Source organism: Mustela putorius, unplaced genomic scaffold (genome assembly GCF_011764305.1).
Source record: "Mustela putorius furo isolate JIRA1106 unplaced genomic scaffold, ASM1176430v1.1 tig00000275_pilon_pilon_pilon, whole genome shotgun sequence".
NCBI classification, from domain to species: Eukaryota; Metazoa; Chordata; class Mammalia; order Carnivora; family Mustelidae; genus Mustela; species Mustela putorius.
Window position 1 is genome coordinate 20407064 of NW_025421341.1, and position 23322 is coordinate 20430385.

Here is a 23322-nt window from a genome sequence, read left to right on the forward strand (position 1 = left end):
CAACCACCCCCCCCCCCCACCCCACGCCGCGGCAGGTCCCTATCATCCCAGCGGACGGCTGCTCCCCCGCGGCGCTGCCGGACCGGGTCAGGGTCCTCTGCCAGACTTTGTCCGCGGCATGTGTAGGTGAGATCCCTTGTTCGTTGGGTTTGGGCTTTTGTTTTTAAATTTCGGTGCCATCGTGGGGACCGGAGGAAGGGAAGCAGACAAAAAGCGGGCGCGTGCCTCATTTCCAAAAATCCTCGGTGCTTTAGGTCTCCTGGTTAATTAAGATAGAATTCTCCAGGGCACCTGGGGAAGGAGAGGCTGCAGGCTCCGGCTCCAGTTGCTGTGTGCCTCTGGCTGGGAAGGAAAGGGGCAGGCTTAGCTGCGGGGGAAGAAATCTGGCCTCCAGATCCTTTCCCCCTCTGGAAGGGACGCTGAGCGCTGAGTTGGGGGTGGGGGTGGGGGTGGGGAGTGGGATGCCCTTGTAGTTATCCACAGAACCAAGACAATAAAGGATCTTAAAAATAAACTCGAGCCCACCGCCACCTCATCTCCCTTTCCCCCGCCCAGGAATGAAGGGAAGATGCAACCTTTACCCCATTCGAGATCTAATCCATTTCAGCCAGGCTGCAGAACTGACAAATCCACGGGTGTGTGCTTCCTGCAAGGACTCTGATGTAGGTGTGTGAGATCCTATCATCGGGTTCATTCCTCAAGCCGGGAAGCAAGCATTCGGAGGATGGGGGGAGGGGCGTGCCATTTCTCATCCTCAGTTTGACATCCAGTGGCCCAGGGTTATTATTCAGATTCTCCTCCGCGTTGTTCATCTAGCTTCCCGCTGTCCCCCCACCAGAGAGAGCTTATGCCTGGACTGTCCTACTGAGACTTGGCCTAAGAATTTGGCAGATCTAGGGAATGTGTGTGGTGCTGTGGTCTTAACAATTCAGGGAACACGCTATTTCCATGTGCTGTCAGAGTTCTGTATTTTCACCTACAAGGTATTAAAATGATGTAAAAGCAAACAAAGGCCATCCTTTTGTTGGGCCCACCCCCCAGCTAGTTATTCACAAAGCAGATTAGAAATGGGTCTTGTTAAAAGTGGAATCATGGGGGGAGGGGGGAGGGGGAGAGGGGTGTGGTGATGGACATTGGGGAGGGTATGTGCTATGGTGAGCGCTGTGAAGTTTGTAAACCTGGCGATTCACAGACCTGTACCCCTGGGGCTAATAATACATTATATGTTTATTTTAAAAAAGGAAACACTAAAAGAAAAAAAAGTGGTATCAGACATCCCTTCCTCTCTGATCTCCCATCACCTTACTCTCCTTGGACCTCCTTTAAGAAATACTTGCCCTGGCAGACCCCTGGGGGCTCTGTCAGTTAAGTACCTGACTCTTGTTTTCAGCTCAGGTCGTGATCTCAGGGTTGTGAGCACAGAGCCTGCTTGAGATTTCTCCCCCTCCCTCTGCCCCATCCCACTCCCCACCCTCTTGCACTTTATTCTCTCTCTAAAAAAAAAAAAAAAGGAAGGAAGAAAACTTGCCCTTCTCATTTGTTGATGACGAATTCCAATCTATACTCATTAAAGGAAGGAAGACACCTCTTCCACATTCTGCTTCCCATTTGCTAGAGAGTGCTTTGATTTCAATGACAAAGTATTTGTTTTTTAGTAGGATGAGAAATAGTGACTCAGGTCTAGGGCTTTATTGTTCTAGAAAATTCCTTGCTTTCTTTCTTGAGAGCAAAGAGTACGTTGTTACTTTTAAAGATTCTTTTATCAAAAGTGTAATTTAATGTGATTGGTGATCTGGTTTGGACCTGTGGATTCACATAGCTCTGTCAGGGTGGGTCCCTGTGGGCCTGCATCCACTGCAGCCTTTGTATGGCGACTGAGGAGACTGAGGGATTCCCAAGTCCTCCAGTGAAAAGGCGACTGGGCTGGCTTTAAGCCAATGTCACCCGCTGAGGATGATAAGGAGCCGTTCCAGGGCTGCAAGGAAGTTGCAGTCTGAGCAGTCAGAAAGGCCCTTTTTCACTGTCCAGAGAGTCTGTGATTAAGAGAAATGTTGAGGTCTCTTTAAGAGATCTGTTAAAACGAAAAGGCATGTGCTCTTTGCCCAGTCTCTCACCAAGGACAGGGTTTGAAAGACTGCTAACCCCACAAGGTCCGGAGGTTCAGCAATAGAGCCTCCTTGTTTCTAGATTTTAATTCTGGTTCTGGTTTGAGCCATCTCTTCACAGGGCATCCACGCCATGCTACACTGATGTTCCTTTGGCTGAATCAAAAGCTGTCCTACGCTCTGCATCACTGCCCCCTTTGCTCTCCGAGGGTGCGGGGGGAAGGCATCTCCTGGGCCATGATCCTTCCACATTCCCACTGTGCCATCCCCTATTAGCAGTGACTGCCTTGTCTTCTGGGATGTGCTTGCTGCTCACCCATCTCCCCACCCCTCCCCCACCCCATCTGCCTGGTAACTTCATTCTCTTCATGCCTCAAAGCAGCTGCTGGCTTATAACTGACGGGGGCCTGTGAGATTCTCAGCACTCACTCAGCCTCACAGATTCTTGGTGCAAAAAAGAATGTCAGTGAGGCATCTAGTCACCCCCATCCCACGCCCTCACCTTGAAGTAAGAGTCCAGAACTGAACCAGCTTACATAAACAAGACTCTTAACCAATTCACAGTTCACAGTTCACAGGAAACAAAGCGTCAGTGTTTCCAGTATAGTGGATGGTACAGTTAGCTGTCCCTGCCTTTTTCTTTTTATTTGAAGATTTTATTTATTTAAGAGAGAAAGAGCGTGCATGGGGCTGCATGGGATCATGACCTGGGCTGAAGGCAGGAGCTGAACTGACTGAGTCACCCAGGGACTCCTGTCCTTGCCTTTGTAGAGTTTTCATTCTAGCATGTAGATACGATGGGAGTGAGAATAGGGCCACCCCTGTTTCCCTATAAACGAACAAAAGCTCAGACAAGGAAGATCCAATTTTATAGCTCTTAACAATACTAAGATGCTCGAGCTCCTCGTAACCCACTACCCTCGCTACCGGGAGCTGTTTCCTTTGTAGACAAGCCAGATGCTTCTAAATGATGAACCAGCCTTCAGTGTGAGAGCCTTTCAGGTCAGGTAGACTGGGCAGTGACCTGAGAGATACTGCTCACCGGACCATGAAGGAACAGGATACAGTCTAACAGCCACTGGCCAGGTTAGAAGTTTCAAGTTGCTAATCCAACATGGCTCCAATCATGGACATCATTCTGAGCCAGATTCCTTTCTACCTTTACATTGATGAGACTGTCTTCCTGAGAGGAGCTAATGGTGATTTTTGGTGGTAAAATGGTAAGCATTTTATTTCCTAGCTGACATAGTGCATCTCGTGGTGGTAAATCACAGTGCTAGTGGAAGGGTATGGCCACCCCAGACAGGGGATATGTGGCTCTTTGGGTGACAGATACAGAAATGAGAACTGAAAGAGCAGTAAGGCAGGAGCAAGGCACAGTTCACTGTAGTAATAGTAGTAGGTTAACTTGAAAATGATCATACTCTACTCTTCCAGACCCAATTCAGATTCCGTGGAAAGGGAGATGTGACCATATGGGTCACAACTGGTCACATATGTGACCAAACAACTCTGCGGGAGTATGGAAATAAAAAACAAAACAAACAAACAAAAACCCCGATTGTTCTGAAATCAATGACACAGGGTGCCTTGATTTGAAGCTTTGTAAACCAAAGGTAGCAAAATAGCAGACAATTCATATTTTGCTTTGTTTTGGTGGTTTGTCTACATGGAAATTTATTTAAATTTGGACTAATCACAACAATTAAAATCCAGAACTTTAACAGGAAATTTTAAACAACCTATGCCAAATGGGCCTGTGTTTCTCTGTGAAAGCAGTTGGCTTGGTGGGTGGACGAGAGGGAAACAACTTCCCATTTCTGCAAAGACCTGTGGTCTTACGTTTATCATAGCATCCCTCCCCTGCTGCCCACACACTCCTTATTGTATCCAGAAGGTAAGCCGGGTGTCCTTGCCCTTTATTAGCTTTTTCCAGCCATAATTCATCCATGCAGGTTGTTTTCTTTCCTGCAATGCACACTTCGGCAGAGGCTTCAAAGCTTCCTGGTTTCTCCACCCACCAAATCCCCCAAGTTATGCTGGGTATCTGGATGGGTTTGGAGAAGGCACTGGATCACGTTTGCTCCCATGACCACCTGGGAGCAGAGAATTGGGAGCAGACTCCGGGGAAATTATCCATATCATGCATGATAGTGAGAGGTCCTTAAAGGAGCCGTGTAATACCACTGTGGAGGTGTGTGTTTTTGGCAGGGGTTGCGGGGGGTGGGGCAGGAGGGTGGCAGCAGTTAGTGACTGAGTGACTGAAGGGGAACTGGCGGGCAGAAAGCAAGGACTTGAGACTTTTGTGATGACTCAGCCTGAGAAAGGCCCCATAGCTGGACAGGTGTGCTCACTTTGTGGTGTTGTGAATCTTTGGGTTTTTACTGAATGCCTAGGAACTCTTGATTTTCTTTTAATAAAACTCCTTTTAGGACACTATTGTCTAACTCCTTACACGTAGAGAATACTAGCTGTCTTAGTCTGTGCAGGCTGCTGTAATGAAAAGACCACATACTGGGTAGCTTAAATAACATACATTTTTTTCCATAGTACTGAATGCTGGAAAGTCCAAGATCAAGGTACCGGCAGATTCGGGGTCTGGTGAGAGCCTGATTCGTAGATGACCATTTTGTTGCTGTTTCTTTACGTGGCAAAAAGAGCAAGAGAGTTCTCTGGGGTCTCTTTTATGAGGACACTAATCTCGTGTGTGAGGATTCCACCCTCATAACCTAATCACCTCCCAAAGACTCTGCCTTCTCATACCCTCACTTGGGGATTAAGATTTCAACATACGAATATTTCAACATACAAATTTAAACATGAATTCATCTGTTGAAATGAAAATTTTCATTTTAACATTTCATTTCAAGCACAAAATAAAATCTTCATTTCAACATACAAATTCAATAATTATGAATTTCAACATATGAAACATGACTTCAACATGTGAATGTAGGCTGACATTTAGCCATGGTAGTACAGACTGTACTGAGCTCTCCATTGGGTTTCATGGGTGAGGGTGTGGGTGCTGAGCGAACATCAGTGTGATGTCCTTTGTACTGGACAGCTGAGTTTTAGAATCCGCCCCCCCCCCCCCAGGAAAATAAAAACTGCTTAAACCACCCATTATCAGGGATGATGTCATTTTATGCTCTAACTTTGAAATGTGTGTCAGGATCTACCTATGCATTAGGGCTGACAAATTAGAACCCACCAACTTTTGGGGCAATTCTAGTATATTAGGTAGGATTTCTGTGTGGCTGCCTTAAGAGACCAAAATAATACTGGATTAAAGGAAGATAAATATTGTAGGGCCTGGGTAGTACTGTCAGTTAAGCCACTGACTCTTAGTTTTGCCCCAGGTCATGATCTCAGTGTTGTGAGATCAAGTCCCACATCAGGCTCTGGGCACAGGGTAGAGTCAGCTTGAGATTCTCTCTCCCTCTCCTTCTGCCCCTCCTGCTTGTGCCATCTCTCTCTCCAAAATAAATAAATCTTTATTTTTTTTAGATTTTTACTTATTCATTTGATAGAGAAAGATTGCAAGTAGGCAGAGAGGCAGGCAGAGAGAGAGGGGGAAGCAGGCTCCCTGCTGAGCAGAGAACCTGGTGTGGGACTTGATCCCAGGACCCTGAAATCATGACCTGAGCCAAAGGAAGAGGCTTAACCCACTGAGCCACCCAGGTGCCCCTAAATAAATCTTTTAAAAACAGCAACAACAACAACAACAAAAACCCAAGATAAATATTTTTCTCTCATATTACAATCCAGAGGAAGAGGGTTTATGGCTGTTCTAATGGCTTTTATTCTTTCTGTGTCAGTCCACTGTCATCTCTTTTGGGTTGCTTTTGTCTGCCTGGTGAAAGATGGCTCATCAGATTCACATTCCAGGTCTCAAGAAGGTGAAAAGAGGTAAGAGAGGGCCAAGCAGAGAAGTTGCACACATCACAGCTGCTCACATGCTTTTGGCCAGAGACTAGTCATACGATCACACCTGATGCAAGGGATGCTGGGAAATGTTATCTTTAGGAGGAGAGTCATGTGACCAGCAGAACCCTCCATTACTGGAGGTGAAAACAGATAAAATTATACCATAATTGTTTATTAAGTATAAAGGAACTTTTTAATATTCCTTTCTGTTTTTTAAGATTGAAAAAAAAAAGTTTTAAGTATTCCCTACACTGAATGTGGGGCTCGAAATTATAGCCCTGAGATCAAGAGTCACATGCTCCATCCTGTGAGCCAGCCAGGTGCCCCTTAATGTCTTTTTATTAAACCTTTCTTCAGTCTCAGTCTTTGACAAAAATCAGACTAATCTTTAATTACTACTAGTTCAGACTGCTCCCCCAGCCCAAATCATTAATTCAGTCACTTAAAATTTGTTTATTGAACAAACATGTATGTGTTGGCCTACTTACATGGAACTATTTCCTAGACCTTCTAGTCTAGTAGAGGAGATAGAAAATAAACAAGCAAAATAAGAGAACTTGGGGCACCTGGATGGCTCCATCAGTTAAGCATCTGCTTTCAGCTCGGTCATGGTCTCGGGGTCCCAGGATCAAGCTCCCATGTTGGGCTCCCTGCTCAGCAGGGAGTCTGCTTCTTCCTCTCCTTCTGCTCTTCCCCCTGCTCGTGCTCACTCTCTCAAATAATTAAATTAAATTAAAAGAAAGAAGAAATAGAACTTGATTATGGATGTTGTTAAGTCTTATACAGGAAACAGGCTGCTGTGATAAAGAATCATGAAAAGCAGGGTAGGGAGCCCGTTTTAGGCTTGGTGTCAGGAAAGCTTTGGAGGAGCTGACAAGTAAACAGAGATTTGGGAAATAGCAAGGTGCTCGCCATGTGATAGGGCGAGATTGGAGCAGAAACAAGGCAAGGCAGACAGTATTGAAGGCCTTAAGTGGTAAAACATTGGGTGCTCCTGAGGAATGTGTAGGCAGCCAGTGCAATTGTAGCATAGAAGGTATTTGTGAAGGAGGTGGTATATTACATAGGATGGCAGGATAGAGGGGCCACAGTATGTAGGTCCTTAGACCACATGAAAAACTTTAGATTTTGTTTTGTATCAGTAAGAAGTCACTGGAGGTTTAAAGCAGAAAGTGGCACGAGTTTATTTATGTTTTCAAAAGATCCTTCTGGGGCATCTGGGTGGCTCAGTGGGTTGAACCTCTGCCTTCGGCTCGGGTTATGAACTCAGGGTCCTGGGATTGAGCCCTACATCAGGCGCTCTGCTTGGTGGGGCACCTGCTTCCCCCACTCTCTCTCTGCCTGCTGCTCTGCTTACTTGTGATCTCTCTCTCTCTCTCTCTGTATGTGTGTCAAATAAATGAATAAAATCTTAAAAAAAAACTTCTTTCTTACTGCTGAGTGGAGAATTGATTGGAGGACAACAGTAGTAGAAGCCAGAAGACAAGGAGCAGTTTTTAGAACCACACGTAAGAAAGGGTGTCCTTGGAGTGTCTGTGTGGCTCAGTTGGTTAAGCATCTACTCTTGGTTTCAGCTGAGGTTATGGTCTCAGGGCCCTGGGATCCAGCCCTGTCTTGAGCCCTGCATCAGGCTCCACACACACAGGCATGAGTACTCTCTCTCTCCCTCTCTCAAATACACAAATAAAATCTTGAAAGGAAGGAAGGAAGGAAGAAAGAAAAGCAAAGCAAGACCTCTTAGACAAGAACGGTAGCAATGGAGGTGGGAAAAAGTGGTGGATGAAAGAATTAAAAATTATCTGCAGAATTTCCTTCAAGAGTAGCTTAAAACCAGTTATTTAATGCATGAGAATCTAAACTTGTTCTTTAAAATCTATTTTTCCCCTAGGATGACCAAGAATTTAGAGTTAGTGTTTGATTGAAGTTACTGTTCTGCTGTATCACATTTATTAATAATCTTCAGACTGCAGTAGAAGTGAGGGATGGGCGAGGCCTAACTTCCAGAGAAAAGAGCAAAGTCCTGTCTCCTCTCTTAATTCTATTGATCAAAGCCTTGGAAACTGGGGAATTTGTTTTACTCTTTCTTTTATGGACTCTAAAAGGAAGGAGAAATGGTCAGAACCTGCTTCTCAGATCGGATATTAACAGCATAATAAAGTGTACAAAAATGGGGAAGATAATTAAGCCTTCCTTTCTTAACAGTTATATCCTATTTCTTTTTTTTTTTTAAGATTTTATTTATTCATTTGAGAGAGAGAGAGAGCATGAGCAGGGGGAGAAGCAGAGGGAGAGGAAGAAACAGACTCCACGCTGAGCCAGGAGACCCAACAGCAGCTCGATCTCATGACCCTGAGATCATGACCTGAGCTGAAATCGAGAGTGAGATCCTAAATGGACTGAACCCTCCAGGCACTACCATTTATATCCTGTGTCTGATTGGCACTTTCCCTTCCCCTCTGCCCTATTGGGTCAACAAGGACATATTGAGTGTCTGCTATATGTCTAACCATAGGATCTTCCCATTGGAGGTGAAGAAGTATAAGAAAGGTCTTGATTTCTAAAATTGTATAATCTCCTTGGGAAGATGAATGAAAAATAATGAAGCCATTCATACTCAATGCCAGATGATATGAAATGTTGCAGAATTAAGCACTGAGAGAGCATAGCACAGAGGACAAATGCTACTAAAATACAGAGTAGAAGAAGGCAAAAGAAAGGGATTGGAAACTAGCATTTTTGAAGTATCCATCCATCATAGCTATTTTATACTTGAACACTCATTCCATTCTCCCCACTCTTCTGCAACAGTAGGACTGGGGTGGGGACAGATGGGTGGGCTGGAGTAGGGGGACATGAGTGAGTGAGTCTGTCTTGAGCCAGGCTTGAAACAGCTTGAGAAGAGTGAAGATGGTGATGGAACTAACATAAGTACATGTGTTGACTAGTCATGTTGTGCAGAAGGGGAAAGTTTGCTACTGAAGCCTAGCATGGGCCATGAATGGGGAGAGCCTCAAACTCCAGACAGACCCTTTAGGTATAGTTTAGTTAGTCATGGCAAGATGGTGATGATTACTGGACAACATAAAAATGATGTATTTTTGTTAATCACCATTTAACATGGTTGAGGAAGAATTCTGAAATGGAAGGTGAGAGACCAGCTTGGAAGAAGTAGTATTAGAGGTATATGGAGGTAGTAAACATTCAAGTGAAGACATTATCAAAGAAACTTCATAGGAATGAGTGGCAGAGAGTGATTACTATTGGAGACATAGGAATCCATCTCTAACATGGGAAATGGATTCATCCAAGACAATTCTAAGGGTTTAAGTATAGAATCTTGGGTAAATGCTGGCAGACAGCATGGCCCCCCATGAATAGAATATAGGCTTTAAATGAGCAAACCTGGCTGTAAGTCCCAGCCCCACTACCACGTAACTTGGAGCAAATTGCTTCTCTAAATGGGAATAAAATAGTGCCTACTTCATTGGTTTGCTGAGGCAATTAAGTAATATGATTATTGTAAAGCACTTAGAACAGCAGAACAGCACCTGACACGTAGTAAATATCCAATAAGTATTAGTTCTTACTAATTTTAAGTCCAAATGTCCTCATTTGTAAAATAGTATTTGTTTCTTAGGATTATTGTGCCTAGGACAATTGTACAATATCTGGCACATAGTATTGTCCAAAAAAGTATTAGAATGTAATGAAATGGGAAAACCATATAGAAGCAAGTAACACAGAGACTAACAGATGATACAGTAAGCAAATGTTCTTTTATGAGAATAGGCACAACATAAATGGTGTAGGCTTTTTCCTTCCCCTTCCCATTCTCCTTTCCCTTCCCCCTTTACCTGTCCTCTTCGTAACACTAAGAAATAAAGAGATGAGTTTGGTTTAAACATGCATAGCTAGAAATGATGAGGGTTGTTTTTTTTTTTTTAAGATTTTATTTACTTATTTGACAGACAAAGATCACAAGTAGGCAGAGAGGCAGGCGGGGGGCGGCAGGGGCAAGGCAGGCTCCCTGCTTCGCAGAGTGCCCGATGTGGGGCTCGATCCTACGACCCTGGGATCATGACCTGAGCTGAAGGCAGAGGCTTAACCCACTGAGCCACCCAGGTGCCCCTGATGAGATATTTAAGTAGAGAATATCCACTAGGCTGCTGGAAATCCATCTGGAGGATACATTAATTCTTGACATCCATATTTGGGCATTCTTGGCATAGAGGTGTCCTGCAGAGGTAGGCAGGAAGGCTGCATAGTTCAACAGGAGAAGAATATACTGTTGAGAATAGAGGGCCGTGGGTTGAGAATGGAGTCTCAAAGGGCTGGCCATTGTGGGTGGAGGAGATAGATAAGGGAGTAAATGAGGCCAAAGAAGAATTTGAGAGGGAGCAAGAGATTGAAGACAGGAAGTCAAAGAAGGTAAAGAAAGGTTCAAGAAAGACCTGGAATTAAGCAGCATTGGGGCTGTGGTATGGGCAGGGAGGACAAGGATGGAAAAATCATCACTGGGGCCACTCTGGTGACTTTTAAGGCTGTATTCAACATAGGAAAGAGTGGGTCTATCACCAAAGGAAAGTGGAATGAGGCCGAGATAGCAAAAACCAACACCAAACAAACAATAACAACAAAAAAACCCCAAACCGCACACACACACACACACACACACACACACACAAACCCACACAAAACAAAAACCCATCAACTGTCAACTGCAGCCACCACGAACACTTGACTTCTTAATCTTGGTGGGAAAATTCTGGGCTTTTGAAGTTATACAATTTAGGCTTAAAACCAGGTTCTCTCACTTTACGTAACAGTGAGCTTGTTGAGATGTGCAAATTATGTAACATGCATTAAAAATTGAGCTTACAGCCTGGCACATAAGGCTAAGTAAATGTTCATTTCCCGACCTATTCCTTATCTTTGCACATGACTTACTTGTGTGCATTTGGGGAGTGTGTGTGTGTGTGTTAGAAAGGGGTTTGGGAGAAGGGAGGAAAAGATGGTAAAGAGAACAGGACATTGAGAGGATGAACTGATAATGGCAATGGACTATTTGACAGAGAAGCATAGTTATGAAACAAAGAAACAGGACATTGCATTAAGTAAGTGGCAAGGTAAAGCTGGTTTTTCCACATAGGGACTTCTGGGTTTATTTACAGGCAAAAATGAATCCGCAAAGGGGAGAAGTTGAGCTATTAGAGAATGGAAGGAAGTCAAGGATGAGGAAGATAAGAGGATCAAGAGTACAGTTGAGGGACACCTGGCTGCTTCAGTCAGAAGAGCATGTGACTCTTGATCCTGGGGTTGTGAGTTTGAGCCCCACATTGGGTATAGAGATTACTCAAAAAATAAATAAATGAATAAACAAACAAACTTAAAAAAAAAAAAAAAGTTGGAGTGGTCAAGAAGAATATCTGCTCCCAGATCACTCTGAAGGAAACCAGGCACTGTCGTGAGAATTCTCAAACAGCCCATGGAGAGGCCCATATAGGGAGGAACTGAGTCAGCACCATGCAAGTGTGCTATCTTGGAACCAGATCCTCTGATGCCATCCAAGCCTTCAGATGAGGGCTGCCCTGCCATCTTCAGAGACCTTGAGACAGAATCATCCAACTAAGATACTCTCACATTTCTGATCCAGAAAAACTATTCACAGGAGAGCCACAAAGTTTTAAGAGAATTGTATTGACAGAATACCTAAGGAATTCAGAGACTGTCCAAAAGCAAAAAGGCCTTTGGACCCCCAAATTCTGTAGGTGGGAAGCAGACTGAGAAGACGACTCCTCGCCCAGCTGAGACACTTGGAGATGACTGGCACAGAGTACTGTATAGGAGAATATGTAGTTCTTTTTTTAGACCTCGAAGCTTGTGGTAATTTGTTACAGGACAATAAATAACGAATATGCCTTGTTCTAAAACATACCTGATCTCGTTTCATCCTCACGGCAAATAGAACAAAAAAGTACTTTCTCTAGCCATAACAGGTAGTCACCAGGAGTAATTTTAAACCTGTTTGACCAACAACTGTCTGTTTGAATAAACTTTTGAAAGTCAATTCATCCGTGGAAGCCCCTGGCTTCTGACAGGTAAATTTACTGACCTGATTGACTTCTAGAAATGAGGGATGGACTCTGATGGGCTGGTTTCCAAAAACATCTCCACTGAGGGAAGTTGTTGATCAATGGACAGGTTTAAAACCATTTCTGAGGGCTATCTTTTATCATAACTACCAAACAAACCATCTTAAAGTTTGTTGGGCCATTTTGTACTCTCAAATCATGGAGTTTGTTGTTGTTGTTGTTATTTGGTTTTTGTTTTGTAAGTAAGCTCTACACCCAACGTGGGGCTCTGAGCCAGCCAGGAGCCCTTCAGATCATGTTTTGAGGTGAGTCAGAGGCAGTTACATGTTTTGCTAGTACACACTGACTGAGTACCTGTGTAAAATTAGCTGTACCGGAGTCAGGGAACAGATCCTTAAGGTGAATTACCAGGAGCTCACCAGTTCTTTTTATTATTTCCTACTTCCTCTAAAGGATTTGAATGGGGTCTCCAAGGGTCATCGCCCTCCTTGCTTACAGATCAGATTGTTCCTCCCACACCTCATCAGCTCACCAGATAGTCACATTTGTTTTTACAGGAGACACAAATGCTTCTCTTGACTCTTGTTTTATTATTCTGTCCTGGGGATCTAGAAATTCTTCCTTTTACCTAACACCAGTCTGTCCCTGTTTGTTTTGGTTCGTGGCCAACCAAACAGAAGACTTAGAACACCACACATTATTCGGTTTGCACAAGCCCATAACGAGTGATTATTATTCCATGAATGCGTGATGAACCATAGATAAGTCCAAAGAGACAAAGGTAAGATCAGATTTTATTAAGTTTTGAGAGGAAATTGGAGAGAGTTGTTTTGGACACAAGTTCACTGAAGACCAGAGAGATCAAGGCTGTGGTCGTTTCACTTTGGCTGCAAGTAGTGGTTAGTGCCTTATTGCTGAGGCAGGGAGGAATCTTCCTTTTCTTGAAAGCAGATAATGGAATGGTGGAACATGAGACTCTTGATCTCAGGGCTGTAAGTTTGAGTCCCACGTTGAATGTAGAGATTACTTAAACACATAAGACTTAAAAAAAAAAAAAACAATTGTCAAGATAATTCTTAACTTTCTCTTTCTGCTGGTTGTGCAGGCTGCAAGGAGTGGTATGTGAATCAGAGTTCCCCTGCCAGGCCTTCCTGAGTCTATTTTAAGTGAAATTTCTTTATTTTCACACTCTCAAGCTCTGGTATTTGTACTCTTACAGTAGATATAAAGTGGTGCGTTCAGAGGTCACCCGCATCATAGAATTACCTTGGTATGACTTACCAAGCATCAGTTTTACTAGAGGATTTATACCAGGGAAAACATTTTTATATTAAATACAGAATCTTAGAAAGAATTTCAAAATTCACGCACATTCTTAACAATAAACCTCTAACCTTAGGGAGATGCACACATAGCCTCTTCTTCCAGTCCGTTTTCACTGGCTGTCCGTTCTGCCCTGGGGATCCTTTGGTAGGGGAGCACTGTTTGCGCTTCTTGACACCAGTAAGGCAAGCATGTGTTAAATCAAATTCAACATTCTTATCACTGAGTTCCAAATTCTGACTTCCCTTAGGTGCTTTAATCTTTTTTTTTTTTAAGATTTTATTTATTTATTTGAGAGAGAGAGTGAGAGAGATCATGAGAGGGGAGAAGGTCAGAGGGAGAAGCAGATTCCCCATGGAGCTGGGAGCCCGATGTGGGACTCGATCCCGGGATTCTGGGATCATGACCTGAGCTTTAATCTTTCTAATAGGTGGGTTCATTGTGTTCTGAATCAATTTATCTTGGGAAGACTTTGTGCTCTGGATTTTTGTGTTCTGAAACATGTCATAGGCAAGTTCCTTGCCTAAGATGGTGAAGATGCGCCTTCTGTTCAAACAGCCTAGCCCACCCCAGGCAAAGACAGGCTTGAGGACTTCCTATAACCCTCCCATTCTACCTGGGAACATTTCACTTCTGTCAGTCAAAATCTCTCTATTCCAGTCTGGGCTATGTGCCCAGGACACAAAGGTGGTGGAATTTAAGTGCCTGCAATCCAGTGGAGAGATATATAAGAAAATAAACTGTAGAAGACAAGAACTTGGACAAAGGGTAATCAGGCAGAGATACTTGCCCAGAAGGTAGCTCAGGCTTTGGGGTAAGAAGTCAGTCCATTGGTCTTAAGATGCATTGAGATGAGGGGAAAAGAGTGTGTTTTGGCATTTGAAGAATTATGATATAGAGTTGGCCCTGTCACATGATAATGTCAAAGATGGATAATCTTAAGACATGAGATTTGCTTTGAATTGAGTGGCATTTAGAGCCTAGTTCAATTTGTTGTTTGTTTATTTTTGCTCCCCTGTTTGGGCCAGCCCACTGGACATTAGGACCACTTCAGACAAATGAGAGAAGAAGCCTCACTGTTGGGGATAAAGAGAAATCAAAGGGTACGCAAGTGGGATTGAAAGGAAGGAAATACTCAGAGACCACTGGGACAAAATGAGGAATTGGAAGTTGAGAATAAGGCAACCTGGAGTTACTGGAGAGTAGCCTGTCTCCAGGATCCTGGGGTGGAAGGATTGTAGTAGAATCTAGCAACTCTTCATTGTAAATACAGTTATTTGTGAATGGGGAATTTATGAGGTAAGTAGTTCAGAAATTTTTCATATTAATAGAAGCTATCACTATAGTCATGACAGAAAGATATTTTCCCAGTATAATTTGTAATAATAATGGATGATAACAGGGCTGCTTGTCTCCTCTACCAAGTTTAAAACTGAGTTTGTTCACAGTGCCTGATATCCAGTGGAATATCACCATTTTGCAACTCATAGTGAATTAGTGGGTCTAGACAATGATTATCAATGGCTACTAATTTCATTTTTAAAAATGGCCAAAATGCCATTAGGTGTCTCCAGATGGAAGTACAAAATGCCCTCTATAACACTGTCTAGCCAAAACAACCAACCCAAAACATTCCAACCTGAATCCGATCGAGCCTAGTTAGCTACCAGTGTACAGGAAGTACGTGTGGTTCAGAACACCGTGTGGGAATGCAGTCGGCAAAACCTAGGCTGGGAGAATCTGCAAGGAAAATAACCTGCTTTTTTTCCACAAAGAAATTGGAAGGAAAGTAATTGGAGGACAAACATATGGACCAGTCTGATAGTGTAGTCCCTAGCCACATGTGGCTATTTTTAAATTGGTTAGAATTCATTAAAAAAAAAAAAAAAGCATTTCCTCAGTTGCACTAGCATCATTCGAGGTGTAATGCAGGAATTCTACTGGATGGCACTGCCACACACAAACAGGCATAAGATCTGTGTGCATTGCATAGACCTTATTGGGATCCCAATTCCAGAAAATAGACTTTAAACTGTTAAACAAACAGGGAGATTTGAACTGACTGGATATCGGATGATATTAAAGAATTGTTTTAAAAACAATGAGGTATGATGATATTGTGGGTATCTTTTTTTTTTCCCAAAGATTCTTTATATGGGAGAGAAACAAACTGAAATAGATGAAATGGTGTCTGAGGTTTGCCTTTAAATAAGTTGGCTATGAATATTTTGATTATTATTGAAGCTATCATCATAGGGACAATGAGGGGTCCTTAAGGTTGTTCTCTGTCTTTTGTACAGATGCCTCTTTCCATAATAATAAGGTCCTCCATTTAGTATGTTTGAAACTGTCCATAATAACATGCTTCTGAGTTTTAGTTTTTGTTCTTGTTTGCTGTTGTTGTTTTAAAAAGCATATGAGAGGCACCTGGGTGGCTCAGTGGGTTGAGCCTCTGCCTTCGGCTCGGGTCATGATCTCAGGATCCTGGGATCGAGCCCCACATCGGTCTCTCTGCTCGGCAGGGAACCTGCTTCCCTCGCTCTCTCTCTCTCTCTCTGCCTGCCTCTCTGCCTACTTGTGATCTGTCTGTCAAATAAATAAATAAAATCTTTTAAAAATAAATAAATAAATAAATAAATAGCTAGCAAGCTTATGAGTGGGGCACCTAGCTGACTCAGTTGGTGGAACATGAGACTCTTGATCTCAGGGTTGTGAGTTGTGAGTTTGAGTCCCATGTTGTATGGTAGAGATTACTTTAAAAAAAGACCATCTGAGCAACTAGCTGCCTGAATTTGACTAACTGGGTATTTGCTAATTTCTCCCTGCTTGGTAGCAGCACTGAAAGCATTTCTGTCTTCTCAATGGTTCAATGCACCCAAATCACGGGCCAGTCAGTGTCTTTAAAGGATGTTACATAGATTCTCCTCTCTCCCCACCTCTTTTTACCTGGAGAACAGAAAGGAGAGAGAATCTTAAGAGTGGGCAACTATGCATCCTCTCCACTGGTCTCCCCACATGTGATAGGAGAGAACCCAGGAATTTTCTGGGATCTTGGGCTAACAAGAAGCCAAGAGGCATGTGCTCTTCATAGAATACCATGGTAGACGTGATTGGTGACATTGTGCCATCTTTGGGGAGTTTTCTAAAAGTTCCATTCATCCTTTTGAGTATGGTTGCAGGACTCAACAGCCAGATGACTGGATTACTGGCCCCAGCCATCCAAATTGTCATGTTTGGTGGGAGCTAGAGTAGTTCTTAAATCCCATTTATCTATAAGGCTTTCTCACCCAACTTTCTCATACTCAACATCTCCCAGCTGAACTGATGGGTTTTGCATAATTTATAAGTTTGCATAAATTACACAAATATTATTACAATACAAATAAAATTTTATTCACGACAATCCAATCTTGTAAGAGTATTTCTGCAGCATTCCCCAAATACAGTGATGTGAGAAGGAAAGCGAGGAGAAGCTTTCGGGCAAGTCGAGAATCATCTCCCAGACCCCTTTCCATCTCATCCTATTTCCTTCCTATTGATGGCTTTGCTTGCCTATCTTTCCTGTGAAACGCACTGACGGAACATCTTTGCTTAGCCCCATCCAGGAAGAAGCTCTGTGCTGTGCGGATCGTGAGTTTGCTCAAGGAAGTCAGACTCTTCACAAGGAATAACTAGACAAGAGAAGCAGCATGGATGAGCTGGCACCTGTAGAAGGCGAGGGCCAGCTCCCAAGCCCTCACCACCAGGGCTCTTTGAGGAAGGCTGTGGCTGCTGCCTTGGCCCTGGATGGGGAATCCACAATGGGTCGCAGGAAAAAGAAGAGGAAAGAGTCCCGCCCTGAATCTATCATCATCTACCGGTCAGAAAATGAGAAACTAGATGAGGGGCCTGGGGAATCAGAAAGTGGAGACCGGCCTAAAGAAGAGGAGGGAGATGATTTCCTAGATTATCCTGCAGATGAAGGTGAGTCTCTGGGGCCACTTACCTAAAGCCACAGGAAGGAATGAGGATTCTCCAGAAGACAGGGATTGGCTCACTGACCTACTTTGACTTATTGACACCTTTCTTTTTTTTTTTTTTTAAAGATTTTATTTATTTATTTTACAGACAGAGATCACAAGTAGGCAGAGAGAGAGGAGGAAGCAGGCTCCCCACTGAGCAGAGAGCCCGATGTGGGGCTTGATCCCAGGAGCCCGGGATCATGACCTGAGCCGAAGGCAGAGGCTTTAACCCACTGAGCCACCCAGGCGCCCCTATTGATACCTTTCTTTTGGCGATATCACAGTCTTCATTCTACAGATCAGCAGTATTTATTAAACATTGACTTTGTTCTCTTCGCAGTGATGCAGAGATCATCTCTGTCCTTTCTGAACTCCTAGTGTAAGCGAAGAGACCGATTTATACACAAAAATTAATAATACAAGCAGACTATGCTAATTATTTATTTTTTTAAGACTATGCTAATTACTTAATACATGTAAGATAAAGAAGCAAATAGTTGACTTTTATAATAATCAGGAACCTTCGAATTACAATAGCAGTGAGTGGTAATATTCCTTTACGTGTAGGTTGGCCAAAAATTGGGTACACTAGGATCACATCAATGTGAGAAAATAGTTGTGCTGTCAATGTACCTCCAGTGGAAATGGAATTCTGTTTTACCCACTTCGTAGGGACATTTATTAATAATTATTAAATTCAGATTGCATGTCTTACATTCTAGAAATTCTCAGTATCCCATGAAACTTAGGCCCATGGGCATAAGGATGCATGTGTGAAAATACCTGTTGCTGCTAACGGAGCTGTGGAGTGTCCGGACTAAGCATCACCATGCAGCAATAGACGGGTAAGGTAGATCGATTGTGTAGCAGGATTGTTCTCTAAGACATAAGCCCACTGTAGAAAAGACCAGCAACATCTCTGCTCTTGTGCAGTTTGCCTTCTAGTGAAGGGAAGACCGACAGTGAACAAGGCAGTCATTCAAAGTTAATTTCAGGGAGTGGTATGAGTTGCAAAGACCGTAAACCACAGTGATGCAAAATGATCAGTGGAGGGCGTGGGGAAGGAGATCGCCTGGCCATGTGAGGATCTCTGGAAAGTGGCCCTTGAGCTGATCTGAACGAAATGAAGGAGCCGACTATGAAATGAGGCCAAGATCCTAAGATGGAAGCACCACTGGCCTACTCCCCTGTTCTCAGGGAAGACGAGCAGCCGTGGTGGAGAGGTTCATGCTGGGCCTTGCAAGTCATAGTAAGGAGTTTGGGATTTGATTAAAGTGCAAATGGAAGTCATTGGAGGACTTTTATGCAAAGGAGAGATAGCCTCTATTTCTAAACCATCTTTCTGGCTTTTTATAAAGAGTGGATTCTAAGGGACAAGAGTAGAAGCTGATAAGAGACTGTCCCAACCCTGAGGCCACAATAGCACTAATGTAGAAGCCTGGACCAGGGTGACCTCAGGAAAGCTAGCTAGGGAAAATAGGCTGGATTCTTTTTTTAAAAATATTTTTTGTATTGGCAGAGAGAGAGAGAGAGAGAGTACACACAAGCAGGGGGAGCAGCAGACAGAGGGAGAAGCACGGTCCCTGATGGGGGACTTGATCCCATGACCTGAGCTGAAGGCAGATGCTTAACCTGACTGAGCCCTCCCAGGTGCCCTGACAGGCTGGATTCTGGGTCTGATTTGGAACTTGCTGATGGATCAGAGGTAGGGAGTGAGAGAAAGAGAGGAGTCCGCAATGATTCCTAGAGTTTTGACAGGAGCAACAGAGAAGGATGTGGTGGTGTCATTTACTGTTTAGTGAGATGAGGGAGGTTTTGAGATCATTAGGTTTTGGGTGAACAGTACAACCTTCCTACTTCTTCCAGCCATGGAAGAAAGACTCCAGCCTACTGGAGTCTACTCCAGTAGCCTACTACGCCCCTCCCACCCCGCCCAACCTCCCCTTGTAGACTATATTTCACATACCAAGGGGCCACAGACTTCTGTGTTTCAGTAGCTCTGGTGTCACTTCCGGATGACTAAAGGACGGCAGATTGGTGGTGGTGGTGGTAATGTGTGGGTATGTGTATGAGGACAGTGTACATGTGTGATACGTGTGGTGTGTGTGTCCAGAGCTTGGACATGAGGGCTGAGATGACCATAGGCATGTGAGGAAGCCTCGTCTCAAGGAAGCATAGAGACAGAGATGAGCAGGGAAGGGGAGTGCACTGCCCATCGGTAGGACACATTTGCAGCACAATCTTCATACACATCAGTGATACTCACGCACTTATACACTAGAAAAAGGTCGTTATGAACTGGTGTCTATGGCAAAGTTCCTCATACCCCTCCATATTATAGAGATCGTGCCAAGACTGAGGACCAGCAAAGTGGAGAGAGAACTTGAAAAGCAAGTCAACCTGCTTCACAGTTTCTTCAGAGCCCACGTGTGTGGAATAAGAGTCCCCTGAGGGAGTCATAACATCAGGGAGGGAGGGAGGTCCACCCACTTCATCTTCCCATAATCACTGACTCCAGGACTGTGCCAGGTGCTATAAAAACAGGAACTGTGGTATTCAGCCTCCAGCTCAGATGATGACCCTGTGATTAAATGTCCACTCTTCTGACCTTAACGTCACATCCTTGATGCCCTGCAGGGATGTGGAACATGCCCTTGGACAGCCGCTATGTCACGTTAACTGGCACCATCACACGAGGAAAGAAAAAGGGCCAGATGGTGGACATCCATGTCACACTAACAGAGAAGGAGCTGCAAGAATTGACGAAGCCTAAAGGGTCATCAAGGGAGATAACACCTGAAGACAGAAAGGCCTGCCAAATGGGAGCGGATCGTGGGCCCCATGTGGTCCTCTGGACACTGGTCTGTCTGCCTGTGGTCTTTATCCTCTCTTTTGTTGTCTCTTTCTACTATGGCACGATCACCTGGTACAACATCTTCCTTGTGTACAATGAGGAGAGGACCTTCTGGCACAAGATCTCATGTTGCCCCTGCCTCATTCTCTTCTATCCAGTGCTCATCATGGCCATGGCCTCTTCCCTGGGCCTCTATGCTGCTGTGGTCCAGCTCTCATGGTCCTGGGGAGCATGGTGGCAAGCTGCTCGGGACATGGAGAAAGGCTTCTGTGGCTGGCTGTGCAGCAAGCTAGGTCTGGAGGACTGTTCCCCCTACAGCATTGTAGAGTTGCTTGACTCTGACAATATCTCAGGCAATCTCTCCAACAAGGACCCCACCCAGGAAGTAGAAACTTCCACTGTCTAAACTTCCAATAACTTCCATCCTTCTCTGGTCCTAGTAGCCTATATATTGTCTCCCAATTCCAGGAGATTCTTTCTTTAAATTAAACCCTTTCCCCTCTCAGTCCCGGAAAATTCTAGCACACACTGTTCTGTTCTACCATCTTGGTGGTTCCAGGAGGGCAAGGAACAAAAAAGCAATTTGTGCCAAAGCAGTCTATCCACAGACGAATTCTTTTCATTCCATGTCCTAAAATGACCATTTATCTGGGACAGGGAGTACAGTTGTGTGTTATGCTCAGGAGCTTGAAGATGTTACTGGTGACTGGAACCCAAGGAAGGATGTGACTAAATGTGACAGGGAGAAAAATGAGGCCCAAAGGAGACCAAGCTCACCAAAAAGATAATATGTAGGTAGGAGAGAAACGCTTAGGAAGCTGGGCTACCATAGTGCAGCAGAATGTAAAGAGGAGACCAAGGAGACCAAGCTCACCAAAAAGATAATATGTAGGTAGGAGAGAAATGCTTAGGAAGCTGGGCTACCATAGTGCAGCAGAATGTAAAGATTTGAGTGTATCACTTAGATTTTGGTTTAATGGCATAGAATTCAAATCCTAAAATATAAGTGGTTTAAACAAAGTAGAAGTTTCTTTCTTTCTTATATAGAAGAAACCTGAAGGTTGATCATCAGGGGACCTGATGAAGTCATCCAAACCCTAGGCTTTCTTCCCCTACCATTAGGATATAGCCCTCGTCAGCCTTGTCCTCAAAACCTCAGTGGTGACCACATCTCTAGCCCTCACATCCATGGTTCTTGCAGAATAGAGGAAGGAGCAAAGACATGTATATTCTCCCTGTTTAAGGAGACTTCCCAGAAGTCTCGCTCAAGCTCAACACTTCCTGTATTTCATTGGCTAGGCCTTAGTCACATGACCTTGCAAGCAAAAGAGGCTGGGAAATATAGTTTTTTGATTAGGCAGCTATAGTTCAGGTTAAATATTTGGGTTCTGCTAATTTAAGCAAAAAGAGAAACATGGCAATTTTGGTAGGCATAAAAGAATCTCTGCCTCACGGTAATTATTTAAATATATTCAGATCCCAAACTGCTATTTTGTTTTATTTATTTATTTATTTATTTATTTAGGGCTGAATGTTACACAGAGATTTTCTACATAGATACTAGTTACATATACTATGTATATGCTATCAGTAGATAATTAGCATCTCATGTACTTTGCAATTAGTCTGTAATGTCATGTGGTTTCAGGGTTTTTGGAAAGGAAGAATGGAGAGTTGAATACAATAGTAGCACAACTTTTTTCCTGGTAGTGAAGGCAGGACTGGGTTATGATGTTTAATTTAATCTATATATTAAAGACTGTGTAGGGAGGATTTGCAAACTTCCCCCAACAAGGATCAGTAGCCCTAAGCATGGAGAAGACAGGGTTAGGTTTCTGTTGTTTGGCAAGACCTCACAGCCTCACTCAGTCGGACCTTATTGGAGTTTAACCAACAGTATCTTCACTGTGCTATGAAAGCATGTCTTCCTGGCCCCTGCGGGGTGAACACCAGATGAATCTAGATGAATAGAATCTGAACTTATTTTTTTTCTGTTTAAAATTATTCCTGAGGGTGTCTTTCTAATGTCAAAAAAATCGAATCCCAAGAGATCAAGCAGATTTTGGAGGTTTGGGTCCTCACAAGAACAGCTGGTGCCCATTTCTTGTTCCTGTCTCAGGAAGAAGCTACATTCAGAATGGCTGTCAATCAAACCAGACAGGTCAGTACCGCTCTCCCACAGAAGGCCACGGACATTGGCCTGAAGTATGGGGAACACCCTTTTCAGAAGAACCCCCTTTAAAAATAGCAACAACAAAAACTATTATTAGTTTCACACAAAACAAAACTCTGCCCAGCTGTTTTGAAAGTAACCTTGGTGCTCTCTGGTGCTTTTGCAGAAATGTAAACAACTGAAATGATAACAAAGAAAATAAAAATAAAATCAAATTAATTTTGTTCAGATGGTCTTTGAATTTCTCCAAAATTGCTTTGAATGCTACTGTTTGCAGAGAAAGGGTGAGCATGATTGCTGTTCTATGTATGTATAATGATCTTAATATGGATCCTTATGTTTTGACTTTTCCCACATACCACTCATTTATGGTGAGTCCATTTAGGTGGACTGTTTTCCGCAGATCACATATTTACCTAAGCCTACATTAGGAAATTGCAACTGCATTTGTCAGATTTTTCTGGGATTAGGGAAACCAATGGCCAAGGCCAAAAATAATCACGATTAGGACTAGGGTATGGTGGCTGTGGTGGAAATGGAGGAGGATGGGTTGAGGGTGGGGCCAAGGGATACTGAGATGAAGTGGACATGGCTCTCAGACTAGTTAGACTCAAAACCTAGTGGAGGAAGCTTAAATCATTTCACAAGGGCTCTATTAAGGTATATAAAAGCCTCGTCTAGACTTGAGGAAGACTTGACCAAAGAGATCAAAAGGAATCTCATCTTTGCTATCAGCAAATACCTAGAGAATTAATACCATCTATGGACATTCTGTTAGCTCATAGTTGCCTAATCTTTATGGCGAGCATCAAGGAGGACTGCGCGTTCCAATGGCTTTACAGCC

At 43.6% G+C, this 23322-nt stretch overlaps 1 protein-coding gene across 2 annotated transcripts; it reads left to right on the forward strand.

Moving 5' to 3' along the window:
* The first annotated feature begins 17 nt into the window (after window positions 1-17).
* TMEM169 (transmembrane protein 169) lies at window positions 18-22697 on the forward strand. 2 transcript variants are annotated; one of them, XM_004762706.2, is made up of 3 exons: window positions 18-126; window positions 17046-17413; window positions 20089-22697. In XM_004762706.2, exons 2-3 carry the CDS (start codon window positions 17140-17142, stop codon window positions 20709-20711), a joined length of 897 nt encoding a protein of 298 aa, XP_004762763.1. In that variant the 5' UTR covers window positions 18-126; window positions 17046-17139; the 3' UTR covers window positions 20712-22697. The 2 variants fall into 2 exon arrangements, with proteins under 2 accessions (XP_004762763.1, XP_004762765.1); XM_004762708.2 differs by having other exon boundaries at window positions 25-122.
* Window positions 22698-23322: the final 625 nt, after the last annotated feature.

Bases quoted from the DNA above. Each gene is read 5' to 3' on its own strand.
- TMEM169 (XM_004762706.2), top strand. From the start codon at position 17,140: ATGGATGAGCTGGCACCTGTAGAAGGCGAGGGCCAGCTCCCAAGCCCT. The intron at 17,414-20,088 runs GTGAGTCTCTGG...GATGCCCTGCAG, and splicing joins AGATTATCCTGCAGATGAAG to GGATGTGGAACATGCCCTTG.